Source organism: Equus asinus, chromosome 3 (assembly GCF_041296235.1).
Source record: "Equus asinus isolate D_3611 breed Donkey chromosome 3, EquAss-T2T_v2, whole genome shotgun sequence".
NCBI lineage: Eukaryota > Metazoa > Chordata > Mammalia > Perissodactyla > Equidae > Equus > Equus asinus.
Window position 1 is genome coordinate 56,990,025 of NC_091792.1, and position 21,777 is coordinate 57,011,801.

A 21,777-nucleotide genomic window follows, 5' to 3' on the forward strand; every position below is an offset into this window, starting at 1 on the left:
AGTTTCTCTACTGACCCGCTCCTCCCCAAACCAGCTCTCCCACATTAAAGGGTGTGTGTGTGGGGGGGGGGGGGGGAATCACCCAAACTCCCGTTTTCTTAATGATCTAGCATGCTATTGACTTTTTCATAGCTTATGATTAGTCTACGAAACTATCATATTTACTCCATTGTTTTACATTAATGGAGATCGATAGGCTTAATGGTTTCCTTAGTCAAGTCATTTACTTATAAGCCAATAGATAATGCCTTCGTCATAGTTTTCTGGGGGGAAAGTAACTGTGCGTTTGTTCTGCAGATGCCCAACTCCGTCTGAATCGTGCAGATTGGTGCTGAGCACGCAACAAAAGTTTTTAGCTTCTCCTCAGTTTCTGGTGCTTCGCAGGGGAGAGGAAAGGACTTTGGCATTAAATACAAGAAGCTGTCAGGGAACCATCTCTTTTAACTTTTCTTCTCCGTTGTCATTTGCAATGAAGAGGAAACAGAAGAGATTTCTGCAGATGACTTTGTTATTCATGGTGGCTTTAATTTTCCTGCCCAATATTGGTCTCTGGTCTCTGTACAAGGATAAGCACCTGGTGAAATCCACAGAGCCTGGGGAGCAGCAGGTAAGTACCACCCAGAGAAAGACCACAGGAGGATTGGTAAGACATGCAACCCGTGGGGACACAGGGAAGCAGATGTGGGATAGCCTTGGGTTTTCCCCCAAGTCTTTTCAGAGCTAGTACTACAAGACTCTAGAGACTTTGGGGTTTAAGCAAGTCCTTTTAAGATTGCAATGACATCGGTGAAATGTAAAATAAACTAGAAAAGGATGAGAGAGGTCAAGAGGAAGAGAAGATAATCTTTCACAATTGGTCTTTGGGTTGATTTTGGCTTGAGGTAGATGAAAGGTGACTGCTTGTGTGTGGGACGTGGGAGTGGGTTTGGTGCAAGTCAGTCACAGGGATTTGTTTTTGCTGTTCCTCTGGTTTGGGTGTCTATATTAAAGTGAATTGGTTCCCATTAAATCGTTAAAATTGTGAAGTAGTTCTCAAAAAACAAGCTAGAGTTTTCTATATTTTGGGTTGTGATTTTTGCTTAGCAACATCTTTCTACCCTGTGGAAACTTGAAGTCTCTGTTTCTTCTCTGTTGGTAAGGTGTTGTGATGGGGTGTACAGGCAGAGTAACTAAGGATGTCCCTTCAGTTTCACAGTCTGGTGATAACAGTTTGTTGCTAACAGCTTTCCTTCATATCTGAAACACCACGCAGTGTGGTATGTTTCCTTTTACTTAGTATGCAATCCATTAGTATGTGCATCGCTCATGACTTAACATGGATCAAAATAGCCATCTTTCTTAGCAATGATGCAAAATATACTTCACAAATGTTGATGAAATTCAATATTGTTGAATTCCTTATTTATTGATAAATAAAACAGTTTCTGTAATTAAACTTTGAACAATAGAATGCAGCCGCCTTCATGATACTGATATAACACTTTTTCAATTAGTCTTGTGCATCACCTTGGAATATTAATATTCTTAATTTCAAGGGTCATCAGCCACATGCACGATGTACCTTCCACACATAGAAAGTGTTTAAGTAGTCCATTTCTGGACAACAGCAATATATATTAATGGGAATTAAATATTTGTTCTTACACATAACAAAGTTTAAATTTTCTTTTTACAGAGTGAGTGGTTAGGTGTGAGATATATAGAAGTAATCTGCTTTTACATTATGACAAGAAATCACTACTGGTCTCTAAACTTTAAAGATAACTATTTGCTTATAGATTTTTGGTGGATTGGAATTTTGAGAAAAAATGTTGGGATATATTTTCATTTAGTTGATATTTATCATTCTTTCTAACAGGGATGTAACTTTGATTTGACGTATGTTCTGTTTTGTCATTCCAGTGAAAAAAAATATGGGCACTTTGAATGTGAAACGTTTTTTCCTATTTAGGTCACTTATTTCTCTAACTGTTAATATACAACAAGATTTTATTAACATTAGTAGTTAATGCACTATTATGTAAAATTTCCATTCTAATATTGATAAAATAACAAAAGCACAATGATTTTTCCTTGAATTTTGCAAATTCAATTAACAATAACCACCTGAAATATTTGCTGGTATAACTAACTTGAAACACTAATTAATCTTATTAACGAGATCTTTACAACTTTCACACAGGCTCTATTGATTTTGACCCTTAATGAGAAATTCTTTTGTCCAATGGCATAAAAGAAAAATATGGCAAATCAACTCTCTGACTTGTCATAATACTGTCCAAAATGGTTTTCTTGTTTCTGATTCTTCTGTAATAAAATGATACTTAATATCAGGTAATAAATTAGTGTATATGAAATGTATGGAGTGACAAGAGAAGGAGGTGTTTCTTGAAGTTTCATACACTATAGAATAAATAACTCTGATTGATGGATATCTTGTGACATTCTACTTTAATAATCCCATGTAAATGTTTTGAAACCAAGAATAAAGAAAAGAGTAAATATGCCATAAAGTGAATGACAATCAGGCACTTTACCATTTTTTAACCTAAAAAATGGTTTTAAAACTAATACTTTCTTACAGATTTAAAATAAAGTTTAAAAAGTAGAAATTAATTGATCAATTAATGGAAAGTAATTCATTGCAAAACAGAGAAAGATAAGCTTTTGTTGGTTTTCTTCCATTATTAAACATAATTGGAAAGAAAATTAAGATATATTGACATCCTTATACAAGTATTGGATAAGTAAGAGTTAAATCATTAATGTGTATGTACGCACTTGACCAAGTAAAAAGTCACTTGCAGGGATGAATTAAACATTCTTAACATTGTGATGTAATAGTTTGTTAATGTATCTATATTTCAATGTTAATAAGTCAGCTAAATACATAAGTTTTCACTTGAAGCATATAATTTGACTGTCAGGTCATGTGTTATTTAAATTTAGCAATTTATTTTAAAAAGACGTTTTCATGGTTAATTGCTAAATGTTCTTCAAAAGCCATGTCTTACTATATTTATCACCAAGTTGTAAAATGCTGAGGATGAGGATAATGTGCTGATGGAGGCATTGACAGCAATAAGTACTGAAGCTATTCAAAACAAGTCACATGACCAACTGGACAGTCTATTTTTACAGCAGTTAAGTTATAGTGTGTAGAACAGCAGCTCTGCTTCTCAGTGTGACGTGGCGATGGTCACAGGAGTTGAAAACCTTCACTGTTTTAAATATTTTAATTATTACAGTGGATTGCAGGGAAATACTTTAATTTGTGAAATTCAAAATCATAGAATGGCTAATACTTTTTAAATACTCAATTTGTATTTTTTTATCAAAGACATCATTAATGGTTTGTCTATCTACTATTAAGTATAAATAGTGTTATATAATTTCAGATAAATTAAAGGTAGGTAAACTGAAAACACTGATAGAAACTGCATGTTTTAATTTTCATGATGTTTAGTATTTTACACATTTTTTCTCATCTTCTATACTATTACAAATTAATTGTTTGTATTCATTGTAGTTTCACATTAAAAGTAATAGTTATGATAATTTCCACAATACTTAAACATTTGCCCCATCTATGATGCAGAAAAGGAACAAAAACGAAATAAAATTTTAAATTATTCATCTGAAAGTTTTTTTCTTTTCCCTCACACTACCAGAGAGGATTGATAAAATAGTTTTAATAACACAATAATCAAAAAGTCTCTTTTATTGTTTAAGCTTTGCAAAATTGAATCGTTACTGAAATAAATATTAAACTTTTGAGAATTTTATGGTTTTATAAAAATGTTTTATAGTTCTTGTTTAGATGTTATAAATTGTCGATCATAATTATTATGTCTTCGGTTGAATTAATTTTGTTGCTTTTTTGTTTTATTGGAATGGTATATCTTTTATATTGTTTAGAAATATATACATGTATTTAAAAATAACCTGTCAATAACATGATATTTAGCTGAGAATCGTTATTGTATGATTATAGTAATTCTTAATTTCATTTTTCTTTTTAAAATTTGAATTGCTACTCTGCTCTATTGTCAGCTGCATTTGAATTAAAGCCTAGTTACATATTCAGATCTTAAGTAAGTTCTGCATTAATATGATAGGACAATGCCATATTTTAGAACAAAACTACTGTCCAGCATTATTACACTTCTCTTCCTAATCATTTATGCAAGTATAGATAAATAAAAACTACCACAAAACACTTACTTTTCTTAAGTACATTAAAGAGATTAGTAATAATGAAAAAAGCTAGCATTAATGGTTCAGCAGCTGAGTTGCAAATAACATGTTGCAGAAGTAATTCATGAAGATTCAGAATACGAAGATCTTGCAATTTTTGAAATAAAAATGGGATCAGAGGCTCGCCCCATGGCATAGTGATTAAGTCCATGTACTCTGCTTCAGCCACCCAGTTTTGTGGGTTCAGATCCCAGGGGCAAACCTACACACCACTCCCCAAGCCATGTTGTGGCAACGACCCACATACAAAATAGAGGAAGACTGGCACAGATGTTAGCTCAGGGCTAATCTTCCTTTTCCAAAAAACAAAGATTGGCAACAGATGTTAGCTCAGAGCAAATCTTCATTACCACAAAAAAAAAAAATAGGATCAAAATCCCAGAATTTTATTTATTTCTTTATTTGTTTATGTTTTGGTGAGGAAGATTGGCCCTGAGCTAACATCTGTGCCAATCTCCCTCTATTTTGTTATGTAGGATGCTGTCACAGCACAGCTTGATGAACCATGTATAGGTACATGCCCAGGATCTGAGCCTGCAAACCCATGAACCCCAGGCCACCAAAGCAGAGTACGTGGACTTAACCACTACCCCACTGGCTGGCCCCAAAATCCCAGAATTTTAAATCACACTTTCAGAATTGTTCACAATGATTTTAGAAACTTACATTTGACCTAGATTTTTATCATGTTAAAATAAAAAATAAATAGTCATTCAAGTCACTTTTAAATTGTGGAATCTTCTCATTTCTTTGAACTTCAGAATTTCTGTTTTATAAAATAAGGCTAATCATGCTTGCCACTTAAGAAGGTACATAAAGTCCTGAGATCACGTCTTGGATGTGGACAATATTGTGAAGTCATATTTGTTTTTAGTCATATTCGTATGTAAACTGTACTTGACAGATGAGGGACTTAACCTCCATTAAAAACAAAACAAAAGAAAACTCTCCTAAAAGAGATTCCTCTGCATCTTTGTCTATCTCTTCTAATATTAATCTGCTCCACACTTTGGGGAACTCTTCCTTTTGGCTAAGAATATTTTTTCCGTGGCATTTTAAGCTTGTTTTGTGATGTGAAGATGTCAGATAATTGGCACCCAGAGTATGCAAACAGCCTCATGCTTTCCTTTGCCATGCTGATCATAAAGTTATAACATGTGTCTGCGTTTCTTTTCCAGCAAACACCTTAGATATTGAAAGAGCTAAGGACAGGAGAAGAAAATTAAGGTTTTCTCACCTCCTGCGTTCAGGAGGGTACATGATCAACACTCTAGATGTGAAATGATGCATTAGTTTGAGCCCTACTGTTCTTAATTAGCTAAGACGTAGATTTTAAAGTAGAGTTTTAAAAGGCTTTTTCTTCAATTTATGGAAAAATCCATTCTGACTACCTATAGAATTGTACCACACAGAACACTGTAACAAGTGTCTTAATTATATCCTGTGACCTAGTGGATCAAAACATGATGAGTTCATCCCATTGCACCACGGAAGACAGTGTGAAACGCAATCTTCTGTCTGGTAAAAATCTGATAGGGTTGTGTTTTTTTCCCTCTGCTCATTGCTGAGTTGGATAAGCTGTGCTGAAATCAATTAGCCTCCTGTAAAGTTTTTTCTATAAAAGAAACCAAATCAAAGGTGGAATATATAGGGAAAAGGGTGAGGACGTTTGAGTAATTTCAGTGGTGTAGAGAGAACTCAGTTTTGTTTGTTTTTTAAGTTTTGGCAAGAATACATGACAACCTTTAGGGAAGTTTGCAATTGTGTCTCCCCTTGTAGCACTTATATACGGATGAAAGCCAGCTAAGGCTCATCAAGAATTACCTGAAAGGAGGGAATCAAAATTAAAATAAGGAAAATATGTTATTCAATGTAAGTGGCATACAGAATCAGATCTGGATATGTTTTGTCCAGCAACCACTCTCATTTCTCATTTTCTCGACTTGGTTTTGATCATGAGGTGAGTACTGGATACGTCAGATTCTTCAAACCATCTGACATAACCACGTTGTTCTCTTTCCTTTATATTTACATATGTGTTTACAAAAGTACTCTTATGGAATCAAAGGTGCAAATGTGTAAAGAAATAGGAAGTTCTGAAGATGATAGTGAAGATAAAGACATGTACTCATAAACGAGATGTTTGCTCGCCATATGACTCTGCCTGTCATACCATCAAGCTAACAATTCCTAAATGATCTCAAAATGTAGTTGTAAAGCTTGAAGCGACAACAACAAAAAACAAATAAAAAATATTTGTGCCGCTGAGCATATGTATTTAGACAGGTATAAAAAATAGATATACCGGTTTGATTTGGAGATTGAAAAGAAGGTACAGGGCGTTCACAAATGTTCAAGACATGATTACCACCACTATTCCTCACAAATACCCTGATGTCTGTTACTACTAACCTCCTACGAGGTGGCCAGAAAGAGGGGGAACAGATAAAGGTATATTTAGGGTTAAAGGTAAATCACATCAATGTTTTCTCCAACTTTTCTACTTCCAGTGTGGTGGGGAAAAAATGTGGACTAGGTTAGCAGCACTCTCAAAGTAAATCTATTTGTTTCACATATTCGTTTAGCAACACATGTACACACAAACATGCATCCACACACGTGGTCTCATTTGTAAAGGAAAAATAAATCCACCCAACTGTTTCATTTTCTACATTTTTTTCTTTACTTTTGTAACTTGCTTTTTCCATTGCTTTAAATCCACAAAAACCTATCAGTGAACCGAGTTTGAAGCATCATTTAAATGTTATTAATATAATTCTAAGAAAGTATGGAGAGAGAGAAAGAAAATTCATTTGTCTCTAGAAGTACTTACATCTCTTTAGCAAGTGTGAGAATCACAATAAGGATTTAGCCTATTACAGTTGCACAGAATATAAACAGGGCAATTCATTGGTATACAATCACACTATCATTGTAGTTGTGGTTGTCATAGACTAGGGTGGTGGCTACCAGTTCTCTGTCGCAAGGAGTGGTCCTGTTTCAATCAAAGCGGAGAAGGCTAATTTTGAATTTATTTCAAGTTCTCAAATACTCGTGGAATGTTATTTCAGTAGTTGAAGTCTAGAAAGCCAGAGACAGGGAATTTTATTATCAATCATTTTGAACTTTTTTATAGTAATAAAATGACCAAATTGTCAAAGCTCCCACCCAACAATCAATGAGTTGGGCTTTCTCTTTCCCTTATTCTTGGCATGTCTCCCCAGCAAGAGAATCCACTTGAACTTAATTTGCGAGGAACTATCCGAATTTCCATACTGTCTCATTTTCTTTTCATGTGTAAGGGTGTAGGCTCTGGAATCAAATTATCAGGGTTCAAATTCTAGTTTCAGCATTTAGTACTTTGTAACATTTAGCAAGTCATTGATCTTCCCAGATCAGTTTTCTCTTGAGGCAAATGGGGCTGATAATACCTTTCTTGTAGTGTTACGGTGAGGATTAAATGCTTAATCTCTGGAACAGCATATAATAAGGGTTAATGAATAGAGATTATTGTTATACATAGTATAAGCGTTTATAAGCCATCATTGCTTTTAGCAAGGTAATTAGTGTTTGCTTAATAAATATTTACAGATGATTTCTCTTTGCAAGGCAATGTCAAGACAGCACAGCAGAGCAATGAGTATGGACAGGACTTGCCACTGATGTGTTAAATCTGATAGGGAGGATTGTTGAATAAACAAATAAATAGGGTCTAGAAAATAAAAGAGCATTTTTTCATAATTTTTTGGTCTAATAATTAATGACAGCTTGCTAATTTCACTTCACATATAATTGTTTATTGCAAAAAATGACTGAATTTTTTTGGCATATTGCATTGAAAATTATTCTAAAGTTGAAATTTTAAATAGAAGAGGAAAAAAAGAGACAGCAATATTTCTTGTAGTGACCACCCTTATTTCCTACAACAAATAAAGTTCATTTCTCGCATATAGGCATTTTTTTTTTCTCTACATAAATTACAAGCCAGAATCTGAGAACTACTTTTGTTGTTGTTTAAATCTTGGTCATGAGAGGGATTGGATTATTCTGAAGAACAAAAATTAAAAAGCAGAGTAGAAACTATCAAAATCATGAAGCTAATTTATAGAATTACTATTCCCTTCAGTTGAGTTAGAGGATACAGAAAAAGCATATTGAATTGTGCTCATTCTTAATTTTTTAAATAACAGATTGGAGAAATAAAATTGATTTTTGTGAAACAAACAAAACAAACAGCATAGTAGCATGTTCTATCTGCATCATTGGCATTTAGAAAAGGGAGAGAATGATATAGTGTCTGGACCATTAGGTAGAGTTTCAGCCTTACAGAGGCTGAATATTGAGCTGCATCTGTTATCAGGACATTGGGATTAGGCTGAAGATAGGGCCGATACTTGAAGTTTATATGTTGGTCTCAGCGCTTACCAAAATATACCACCTTGGTCAAGTCATTTGACATCTTTGAAACTCAGTTCTTCATATGTCAACATAGATATTACCCCACAAAAGGGTGGCAGAGAGAAATAATTGGATTAATATCTATAAACCTGGTGTATAGTAAGTAGCCAATTAAGGGAAGCTTAACAAATAGCATTGCTACATTTTTCTCATTTTTTAGAACATTCACTGAAGGTAGTAAATAAGCTTAATAGTGTGCAAACCTAATAAAGATATAATAAAATATATAAAATATATCACTGTAAATTTGTCTATTATTGATAAAATAGATATTTATTGGATGTGTATATGATATTGTCCTAGACCTTGATGTCAATAAGTCGTGAAGAGATAAATCTGTTTTCAGTTAGCATACAATCTATTAGTTAAGAAAAGGCACTTATGCACCTATACTATAGGGCTAGATTAAATTGTTTTATACAAAATGCATGCTCTAACTATTTAGATTTAGAAGAGGTAGAGAAAACATCAGTTATTGTGTGATATTTATGTGACCCTAAGCGTTTTATGTACATTTACTGATTTAATCCTCCAACATCATTGAGATAGGTTCTTCTATATACCTAAATTCATAGCTGTGTAAGGCACAAAGACAAAATTTGAGTTCATGTACTCTGGATTCATAAAAAGGGAAAATGATGAGCAATGTTAAGAGCCACATACTTAAGGAAAGTGAGGACTTTGCAAAGGTCATTGGGTTTGGTAATGACTCCCTGGTACTCTCTTGATTGTAGTTATACACAGTTGTAGAGGTGTAAACAAAATTGTAAAAGATTGACTGGTGAGACTAAATATGCATCTAATATATCTTATGTTTTAAGACAGATAAGAGCTATTGGTGGGATTTGCAATGACATAAACACCTGAATGATAGGTAGGGTGGTTGGTTGGTAGGAGACAAGAGAAGCCAGAAGAAGCCTGATATTCTGAGAGAATGAGGAGCCAGTCCCTAAGGAGAATGAAGATAGGTGAAAAAAAAAAAAGTAGAAGAGAAGCAGAGAAGGTTGTTATGATCTAAAAGGTAAATTTAGAGCCTGTGCTTTAAATAGTTTGAGTGCCTCCTGGCAGACAGGTCTGAGATTTTTCCTATGCAATTATCTTGCTAATTTGGAGAGGGAGTTAAACATTTGTGAAATGTTCTGTAAAATGTGAAACAATATAGATGTATTATAGATATCCATAATATCTAGCCAAATGATAGATAGGTAATTAGATGTTTATCATAGTATATATAATCCTATAATAAGGATTGAAGACTATAATACTGAATGGGGATGTCGAGAAACCATGAGGCCACCTGGTCAATAAGACAACAATGTACCTGTCAAAATAAATGCAGACAATGACCAGATACAGAGAGCAAAGGAAAAAACAAAGGGGTTAAGTATAGTAAGTTGGATGGTGGGGCAGTGGGAGAGGGAATTTATGACAAGAATAAGGGGAGAGTAGTCTTCAGTTGCCAAGAATTTCAAGATAGAGGCTGGGCCCATGGCCAAGTGGTTAAGTTTGTGCGTTCCGCTTTGGTGGCCTGGGGTTTTGCTGGTTCAGATCCTGGGCACGGACATGGCACTGCTTGTCAGGCCACGTTGAGGCGGCATCCCACATCCTGCAACTAGAAGGACCCAAAACTAGAATATACAGCTATGTACTGGGGGGATTTGGGGAGAAAAAGCAGAAAAAAAAAAAAGAAGATTGACAACATTTGTAAGCTCAGGTGCCAATCAAGATAATATATGAATAATAAAAGTGATAAAATCATTATGATAAAAACAAAAATAAAAGTAATAATAAAAGACAATATATTAACACAAAAGTTAAGGTAACATTTATTTAGTGTTTCTTACCATGTACCAGACACCATGTGAAGCTGTCCTTAAATAGTCACAAGAAATTCGTGATGTACGCAATGTTAGTATCCTATATGACAAAAGCAAAGAGACTGTTTTCAAAATTTGTCAAGATCATAGAATAATTATTTTACCAATATCAAAGTGTTGGACTGCATATAATTTACCATACACTATAACTACATTGGAAATACCCCAGACCATACCAACACATGAAATTATATATTAATTCAACTATGAAAGGAAATATGCACAATGGTTGAGGGCATGGGTACTAGAGCTAGGCTGCCTGGTTTTAGTTCCAGTTCTATTACTTGCTACCTGTGTGACCTTGTTATCTTCTCTGTGTCTTAGATTTCTTGTTTCTAAAATAAGTATTAAAATATTGCCTACTGGGTTGAGTTGATGTAAGGGTTAAATAAGTTAATGTGCATAAAATACTTGGAAAACTGGATCGCACATAGCAAGCCATTTTAAAGTGTTAGCTATTATTATCTGTTAGAATTTTAGAGAATTGAGATTGGATAAAAAGGAAAAGTATGTTCCTACACCATTTCTTTTATAGACCCATCATGAGGATACATACAATTTTTTGCATTTTTAAAAGGTTTTTAAAAAGTGTTTGAAGCACCTTTAACTTCCTTTTCTTTTGACTTTTTTACTGTTAGTAGCCCATATGGAAATAGAATAGCACTTTATTTATTTATTTATTTATTTATTTATTGAGGAAGATTAGCTAACTACTGCCAATCCTCCTCCTCTTTTTTTTTTTTTCTGAGGAAGACTGGCCCTGAACTAACATCCATGCCCATCTTCCTCTACTTTATATGTGGGACGCCTACCACAACATGGCTTTTGCCAAGCAGTGCCATGTCCGCACCTGGGATCCCAACCAGCACACCCCGGGTCACCGAGTAGCAGAACGAGCACTTAGTTTACAAGTTTTTGTTGAACTGAAGGCTCACACAGCGCTACAGGTGGGAAGCAAACTAGATTTCAACAGAGAATTTAGTTCTTCCCAGCATATGCGATCAGCCATCAATGTTACTGTGGTGACGTTCCTCCATATTTTTTGTCTGTTCTCTCCATATGGTGTTGATTTCTCAATGTATATTCTACCCTCAAGGGATAGAAAATATTTTATAAATTATGTCATTAAATCAATCTAAACTTCCAAAGATTATCTAAAAATGTCTTCAGGCTTGAATATTTCACTATTTTATATAACTTGAATTTTAACGTTACTGTTCCCGTTGCTTCTGACAGCGTGGTAGAATTGGAAAAATCAAGAATGATGCTGGTAGAGACTACAGTCGAGTAACTTGACAAGGGAGGTGCTAGTTCCCTCTCTTTTCTAGTGCATCCAAGAAAAGAAGTGGCTGGAAAGGCAGAGGAATGGAAAGCTGTATAAAACTAAGTGTTGAGGGGAGATATAAATGCTTTAATTCTCTAGCTGAGTGAGTTTCATCATTTTTCTAGATAGCCTAACAGAAGGGTGTCAGATTAACAACTGTGTAATGGGATTGTCCCTCCTTTAACTTCTGTAGAAAATTGAAACTTTTCTTTCACAAGCTGAAGGGAATTACATTCTCTACAAGATCCTCAGCATTCTGAGGCAAAGATCTTGAGTTCTAATATATGAAATATAAAAAGAAAGATAAGCTTCAGGGAGGCCAATGGGGTAGTATTCAAGAGGGTGTAGAAATACAAGCCATTCTATTGCTATCCCCTCCCTTCTCTCCCTTTTCCTGCTCAGATTCTTCTTCCCTCCCCTTTGTCCTTTGAAATTTTCCTTACAGAAAAATTTCACGTAGGGATTGATTTCGTCAATTATTGGCCCTATGAGTGGATGAAGGACATGAAACACTTTTAAAAACTTGAGTCTTTTGCATTATAAAAAAGGTTCTGTTGAAGTTAACTGCATTTCCAATTATTGAAATGTGTATGATGTGAGAAATATTTTTTCGCTCAAGGCTTCTGCTGTTGATCTTTGTTGCTGTCGGTTTTGTTTGTAATACTCAGAGCTGCATTTGATTCCAAACTATGCAATCAGAAAGTAAATATTGCTTAGTTGTGTCACCTCAAAGGAATTGATCTTTTGAAACTTAAAAGTGAAAATTGGCACAATGAAGCCAAAACTACCCTTAAAGAATCCTTCTGTGCTTTCCTATTAACTTACTTCCCTGTTTTCCAAAGCTGCCTTTTCTGACCTTCTCCTCTCTCCTCAAATCTCTCATGCCACCATTTCTCTTAGCATGCTCAAGAGATTGCCTGACCTCATTCTTCGCTGAGAGTATAGAATTTTCATATTGGGAGAGCCAAGACTTCATGCCATAAAATCAGAAAAAGTACCTGCATTTGTTTCCCAGTTCTCTACTTGCCTCCTGTTACTACAGAAAAATATCCCTAGCTTTAGGATAAATATGGAACTTCTATCCAGACTATGGATCACAACTCATTTTTTAGGAATTTCATATTGATTTTTTTCTTCTCATTAATTTTCAGCCTTTTCCTATTTCATCTATCCTACACATCAATATTTAAACTTGCTCAGGTTTCTCCCACTGTTAGTGAAGTGTAAGGAGCAAGAGCAGCGCCAAGAAAATGTCCCTCAGTGCCACACAACCCTTTAGCTGCTGCCTCTCTCTCTCCTCTTAGTAACCAAACTTAATGCATCCAGTTCATGACTTTCTGCTTCATTGGAGGAGCGAAGGTGGCGGAATGGGACACTTGAAGAGAGAAGAGGTTGGAAAAAGCGACTTTGGAAAACAAAAAAGATTCCTGAATAGGAAAACATACAGTAATTCTTTACTAGTACTTTAGGGTTCATTCTGCAAACTCCTCTTTTAATTCTCCTGTCTCCACCACCCATCCCAACCACCCATATGCAAACATGTTTACCAGTGTCCTTTAAGACTCCTACTTCTGTCCTTTTCCTTAAAATGTTATATTCTTCAGGGTCTCTAGAGTTACTTCTTGTTCTTTACTCTCTCAGGGTGGTGGAGGGGCAGTCACCCAGGCCCTCATAATTTCAGCTATCCAATTTAAATCCACGACTCCCAAACCTTTACATTTAATCCAAATTTCCCTCTGAGTATAAGATCCACATACAATCTGAAATCTAGAAACAGATATTTTAAACTTTAAATATATGAAATGAAATTCATCTTTCTCTTCCTCTCCCTACATCTGTTCTCCTTATCTAAATGAAGTACACCATCATCTATCTGGGTGTTCATTATAATTGGTACCTTCATTATCTTTACTCCCAAATTCAGTTGATTGCTAAGCACTAGCAATTCTCCCTAAAACATCTCTCTTGAATTCATCCACATCGCTTTATCCCTCTTGACACTACCCTAGTTGGGACTAACATAAACACTTCACTGGATTTCTGCAAGAGACCTTCAACTTGATCCTCCTGCTTCCAACCTTGTACTCTAGTTCATACTCACAGCAGCCAGAGTTGTTTGTCCAAAGTACCTAACTGAACAGGCCACTGCCGTTTGTAAATCTATTCATTGGCCTCCTGCACTTTTAGATTAAAGTTCAAATTCTTTAATACAACTTGATTGTATTAAACTCTTCCTGATGAGCCCGACTGCTCACTACTTCACTGCCAAGACTCCCTAAGCTCCAACTACTCGGGACTTCTTTTAGGTTCCTGAGAATATCCTGTTCCTTCTCCTCCAGAAATTTGCATATATTTCATGTTTGGTCTTGCCTGGATAATTTCTACTTCCTTCAAGCTCTCTCTGGGAAACTTTCTCTGATCTCCCATGCTTGGGTTTGGTACTTTATCTAAGTGTTTCCTGAGAAAAATCTTTTTTTTCTGCCCTTATAATGAAGCTTATCAATCTGGATATTAACTGCCTGCTTAAGTAGTTTATTTGTCATTAATCAATAAGTTCCTTAAACTTAGTAGTGTGTCTGATGGTGGCCCCCCGCAAAAGATATGTCCGTGTACTAATCCCTTGAATGCGTGAATGTTATCTTATTTGGAAAAAGGATCTTTGCAGTTATGATTAATTTAGGGATCCTGAGCTTCAGGGATCATTCTGGATTATCCTGCTGTGCCCTGAATCCAATGGTAAGCGTCCTTATAAGAGACACACAAGGGAGATTTGATGGAGAGAAGAGACAAAGACACAGACAGAAGAGGGTGATGCAATGTGACAATGGAGGCAGAGGTTGGAGTTATGTGACCACAAGACAAGGAAGCCAGAGAGGCCAACGGCCACCAGAAGTTGGAAGAGGCAAGGAAGGATAGATGCTCCAGAGTAGTGCAGCCCTGAAAACACTTTAGTTTTGAATTTCTGGCCTCCAGAACTGTAAGAAAATACACTTCTGTTGTTTTAAACCACTTAGTTTGTGGTAATTAATTATGGCAGCCCCTGGAAATTAATGTAGCTAGGAATTGTCTATTTTTTCCACTTTTTAATTCCTGTGCCTAGCATTATCTGAACACAAATTAGGTGTTCAATAAATATTTCTTGAAAGAATGAAGAGTGATAGACATGAGTTGTTGTCAATATATTGAACTTCTTTGAGCTGAGCTATACCTATACAAATAAAAGAGTATTCACAGCCCACATATATGTTTAAATATCATGTAGTGATTACCAAACAACTATGAATTTAAAAGGTATACTATTGTCATATTCGTGAATTAAGGTTCCATTTACATGTTTTTGTTTTGTCAATCTCTATATGATTAATGAGCTATTATGTCATGACTTGACTGATCCTGGTACTGAAAATCACAATGAGATTTTATCAAGCATATAGACATCTGAGTATGCTATAGAAGACATGTATGACTCTAATAACTGTAATGAAAAGAAGATAGTCATGTTGAAACAGCCAACGATAAGATAAAAAACAAAATATAATCATTGAATCTATTCCTTCTTTTATTATGTCAACAGCTGTAGTATAATTTCACTATAAAAGGTCTAGGAAAAATATATGTCTACATTTTAATAACTACTGTGGCAATGTAAGAAAGACATTTTAAAAACTTTACTAGTTTATTAAAAGAAAAACCTTTTAGTTGATTTCATTAAGACAAACTACAAGGGAATACTAAGCAGAACACTTAGTTAAAAGAAGTCATTTTGGAAGTATAGATTGATATATTTCAAGGGGTTTATTTTAATTTGAATGCTTCAGACCTGAAGAGTTCTCTTAGTTTCATTCTCTAGCACAGGTCCCCATTTGAACAGCTCCATTCCTTTTGAAAGAGTCTACCTTGATACCTGTGTTCATTTTAATTAGCATATGTGTAGGAGCAATTTTGAAGCAGGGAGAAATTTTGAAGAAGGGAGAAAATCCTAGGGTAAAACTTAGGAAAGAGATAGGAAAAATTTATAAGACCTAGAAAAGATATGACAAGCTCTATTTGGTAGAGGCATATTTAATGCAATGTCTTGGGGGAAAACATCTTACTCTTCTGATAATTAAATAGCATTGTGTTTGATGAGATGGTTCCACAACATTCTTCAGAATGCTAACTTCCTTCCAGCACATTAATTATATTTCCTCTTGTTTGTATTAGTATTATGGTTAACTTTGGATTTTTGAGCTTTTCTTTCTGACATTTCTCTCTACCAGTCACCTAACTTTGACCTTCTTTCATTTCAGTTGCTTTTGTGTTCATCTCAATTGTGTATTAAAATGATTTTCAATAAAAGAAGGTTTATCGACTTTCAGCTTGAAAAAGATGTGCAGAAATATTAGAGGGAGTTGTTTAAATCGGATTTTTTCCCTTAATGTTATCAGTTCAATGGCAACTATTAGTCAAAATGCCATTTAAAAAGTTCCTATAATTGGACAAAAATAATACGTGCTATTACACATTGACTGGTGTCATAATATTTAGATGCTAAAACATAACTCTCTAGGTGCTGTCACCTAACAAAAATATGTCCATGGATGTTGTGTTAATCATTATGAGAAAATATGTGCATACGTTTTTAAGCAACTCTTCTGACTTGAACACCAAGGAAGCATGTTTCCTGGTTACAACACTCCATATGCTTTTACATCTTTTCTCTCAGTATCAATTACGTCTTTCTACTTATTTGAGACATATTCTGTCTTTTGTCAGTGATCATATGGTAATGTATTTATTCTGATGGTTCATCAGTATCTTTCATGTAGAAATACTACACTTTTTGCGATATTTTCACATGCAGGAGATTCTCATTTTCATTTTACTGATGCAATATATAGGTTCTGATGAACATTTCTTTAAAGAATACATTTTTTAAATGTTTTAATCTAAGTACAGCAATCAAATATTTGCTATAGATGTTTGCCCTTTTTAATGTAAAATAGTAGTTTCTATATATTTATCGGAGTTTTCTGATACTTTTTATTATTTTTTGCACCCCAGTCTTTAAGTAGGATAGGATATTCCTAATAGTTTACACTAATAAGTCAATTTATTTCATTTCTTATTGTTTCTGTGTCTATTTTTCATTTTTTTACCCATGACTGGTTTTAGATAGTGTTTTCCTTCCAGCATATGTGACATTGAATATATATGCATGTACATAAATGTGTATTTTCATCTATATCATATATATAGAAATTTTGCCTCTTGTCAGGATTGATAGACATGTGGTGAGTGTATTGCAAGAAAGCATTGAATAATATTTTCATTTCTCATTTTAGTAAACGTCATTTTGCTCCGTGCTGTATTAGGTCTGAGTAAATATAAAAAATTGAGCCATGACTCTCAAAAATATCGTTTAGGAATAGGGAATAAACATGATTTTTTATTTTACCATGGGCCCAGGTGAAAGAGTCACATGTTTAAAGCAAAAAAGATAAGTAGGTCTCTCCACTACCCGGCGGTGAATATTTGAGGCTGATAAAGATGTACTTCTAGGCAGACATAAACGTGCAATAAGCTTCTTAAACGTCCCATAATCAGGAAAATGTTTAAGATCACTTATCCTCATTTCAATACACATTCCGAAGTTACAGATTTGGGGATTACTTTTCAATTTTTGAGGTTGCTGTAATGCTCACTTTAATCACTATAAAATGTCATAGGATGGTCCAAATCTGATTTTGACGATTCTTTCCTAAGGCCTATTTCATGTGGCCTGATTAGTGGTATACTGAGAAGTCTTAGGAGCAGGTACACGCACAGAAACAGTATAGGAAATCTAGAGTGTAATATTAAAAACACATTTCGTATGAATGTGAAGTGCAATATAAATTGTTTACCACAGTGTACAATGGATGCGCATTGAATTACTACTGACCCATGAGGATATTTTTCATAAATTTATTTCCCATTTATTAAAAGTACTTATTGCTAATAAATTTTACATGTGAATGGATTCTTGGAGTTTTCAAATATGTTATTCCAATTTTAATTATTTTTTTAATATGTATTGCATTTAGCCAGGATTTGTTGACACTGCTAATATTAAGAACAAAATAGAATCATAGGAAAAATAATTCTATTCTGCCATAAACTACCTCAAAACATGGCCAATCTTAAGTATTCTGAAATTTTGGTCAGTTTCTTTTCTAATAGTGGTTTCTGCAATTTTTTCCTTGCGGTTTTTAATTTTTTGGTTTAAGCATATTGCCATATTTTGAATGTTATGTAAAATTTGTTTATATACAATGATAAGGAGAAACTTTATTTTCCATGTTCAACTCTGCTGTTTGCTAATAGTATTGTTCGAGTTATGATGTAACACAGATTTCTCTGTTGTTAAATTAGCCTTTGTGTATGGATTTATACTAGTGCAGACTTTGACCTACTGAGTAACCATTCAGATAGGAATATTAGAAGAAATGTATTCAATTAAATGAATTATTTTAGAACATGCTTGTATATACTTTTAATTTTCCCTGCCGAATAACTCTGTTTCTCTAACCTATGCTGATCTGTATCTTCTAGAAACACACTGATTTTGGCAAAATTATTTTAACTATTTGAAAATGCTGAGCAAAACGTGCATTATTTTCTCTCTTTTATGACACTTTACATGTATGTTTTCATACTTTTGTCGTGGATTGAGAAGCTGCTTATTTGAAAAATCAAAAGAAGATTTTTTCAATTATTAAATTAACTTTCTTTTTCAGCCAATTCTTTATATTTCCCGGCTTTTGGAGCACACTTAGTAACCAGTTTGTAAGCAAATGCTATAGTGCAAAAAGTTTAATGTTCATATTTCAGGGAATCTTATGATTCTGAGTAGAAGTATTTTTAAATCAAATACTGTTTACTTATCTACCAAATGTGGTAGGTTGTTATTTCAAGATGGATAAAATAATCTTGTTTAAATTTTTCGTAAGTCAGATAGGAAACTAATCAAAGCTATTTGCCAAAACCACACAAGTAAACATTCAGGCTTAATTCATCTTAATTTTCCTGAGACTAAGAAATTTTTTTATGAAAACACTGCTTTGCAAAGTTGTCACTAGTACTTCTGTCTTTTGGAATTGTCACACTGGAAGAGATTGATTGGCTTGGTTGATTTGGCATATTGACCCCCTTTGTAGGGAAATAGACATAATGAAGGCATGTAGGGTTTTCTCTTTCATTCCACTCGTTGAGAGCATACAATAAGTAGTGGTTAATAGATTTTACCTTTTACACACATTTACAATATGTGATGGTTAGTTTTCAGGAAGAAGGAAGAAATGCTAGTGCTGGAAAAATGCAGATGTGCCTCTAGGACATCATGAAAAGTGGTCTCCCCTATTATTGGTGCAGGCAATAGGGGTAAAGTGTAAAGAGGAGCAAGTCAGACCTGTTTAAATAAAAGATTCAGGGCTGCCATCTATAGAGAAAAGTAAAGAGTTGGGGGAGGGAGTGCTTCATCGTTTGTTTGATGTTTTTCCTATGTAGTGGCAGCAGAGTTATTTCTATTGAAGAACCTTGTAGAGAGGACATTTAGCCACAAGCTGCAATATTTGCGGCATAGTTAAAAAGAGAATGAGAGTCATCAGACCTAAAAGCAACACCTAGTTTTACCACTTATTGATACAACCTAGATTTATCACTTGAACATTCTGCATGCTCCTCTTAGCATCTTTAGTCTATGTTTAGATTTTGGAAAAAAAGGATTGAAAAACACATTGCTTAGAGATTAGGAGTAAATTTGAAAGGATTTATGAGGCCACTAGCACATTTTCTGTTTATTTTTTCATGGTTTTCTACTTACATTACTGCAAGAATAGAATACAGCATTCTACTTTTAAAAATACACAAATTTCTTTAGAAAAATAGAAATGTCTTCCTAAGTTCAGCTAGTTTGTTTGTTAAAGTTATCCATGTGTGTATGTGTCTGTCTATGTGTGTGTACATGCGATGGTTTCATTTTATTGTTTATTATTTAACATGTTTAACATGATACATTATTTAACAGGGTGCTAAATTATTTTTCATTTTTATTTAGGTCTTATAGTTTAACAATAGCTTATATCTATAGTTTAATAATATGAATTAGATGTTACTGAGCTGCAAAATATATTAACTCGGCAAATCAGCTATTTATTATACAATATAATATAACATTCAATATCTATAGTGGCATAGGTCGTTAAATTGTATTTTTATTATTTATGGACGTATCATTACTTTTTAAAGGCATTGAGAGTCCTTAATTATTCACTGTGTCATCTTGAGAAAACAGAATATAGTTATGTCCAATTAATTAATAAATAATAATTTATTTTTCTATATTGTTACCAGTACATGTCTACAAGTGTCTAAATTTTAATTGCACTACTTACTAGTGGTTAAGTTTTTTATGGCATATTTTGTCATGTTAAAGACAAACTATCAGAATTCTTTTATCATTAGTCTTTCATTTTAAAATAGTAATAGTTAATAGTAATAATAGCTACATTGGTCTGTTGCAAACAAAGATAAAAAAATTTCTGGAAAGTCCTTGTAATATAGTATGCAATCAATTAGTAGGAGAATGAGGAGGAGGAATTTTGACCATAATACCAATATACTCTTCCGATTCTGTGTAATATTTGGAGCTGAAAGGAATGGGAAGGTGGTGTTATCATTTAGCTACATTGTGTCACAAAATACTACTACTAATAACAGTAATAGAATTTCCTCCCTCAACACTTTTCCTCTTCTAGTATGCCTCAGTGGTGTGGGCACTGAGACAGTTAACTTTATATCAGACCCACAGGAACCTGCGGTTGTGCTCTGACTTGAGACCAGTACTAGTTGGAAATATACACTTTTTAATTATGTCAAAGTCACTGATTGTTTTCTATCTGATTTTACATCCCAACATTTGGGAAACTACTCGCCATTCCTTCTGATTCTGCACTGGCTATCAGTCAAGTCCTGTCTTCACCAACAGGGAGGTGAGCTTATGAACTTTGGGGGCAACAAAGACAGTTAAACAGTAGCTCAACGGCCAATCAATGTATTTTTGGTTTTATAATTGATTATTTATTAGGAAATATCACAAGAGATATTAAAATTAAATATTAAAAAGATATGGAAAATACAGTGAACCTATTCTCATCTTTGGAAATAATACAGAGCAAATATAGTTGAAGAAACTCCCACCTTCTGCCACACACCCCTTCTTATTTGAACGCCTCCCTCTTTTCTAGATCTGTAACCATTATCCTGAATTTGTATCTGACATTTCGGTACATATCTTTATGCTTTCACTTTATATATAGCTAACCTAAGTATATAATATTGTCCATTTCATGTCCTTTTCCTTTATTTTATTTCACCATTATATGTTTGTAACATTAATTCTTTTTTGGTTTTATTTTATTATTCATTTGTCTTTTTGATTTTCAAAACTTTGTATCATACAGAAGATTTTTAATTTTTCATTTTAATGCAATCAACTTCTTTTTCAGTCTTTGTTTATGGCTCTCACTACCCACCAGTGTTTTACATAATGCAATATATAATACAAGGGCTTCAGAGAAGAGGGGCTTTGTTTAGAAATTCAGTACTTCCTAGCTTTGGGCAATTTGCTTACAAAGAAACTAACTAGACCAGTATTTTATTAAATAAAAATTCCATATAAAAGATATTACTAATATTCCATGGAGAAGTTGAATTAAAATGAAAACCTGGGATAATTGTACCATAAACACTTGAGTACAGTATAAAAGCTTTCTAAGTTTGATGGAATTTGCAAAAGATATTGCTGATAGTTTTTAGTTATTAACTCATTATCCTTCTTTT

The 21,777-nt window shown here is 34.0% G+C and overlaps 1 protein-coding gene across 1 annotated transcript in view; it reads left to right on the forward strand.

The window, feature by feature from the left end:
- GALNTL6 (polypeptide N-acetylgalactosaminyltransferase like 6) overlaps positions 1 to 21,777 on the forward strand; it is a 1,096,422-nt gene that overhangs the window by 720 nt on the left and 1,073,925 nt on the right. The window contains exon 2 of the mRNA XM_014842142.3: positions 298 to 607. Within this exon, the coding sequence (XP_014697628.3) occupies positions 470 to 607 (138 nt within the window). The 5' untranslated portion in view covers positions 298 to 469. The remainder of the gene's footprint in view (positions 1 to 297; positions 608 to 21,777) is intronic.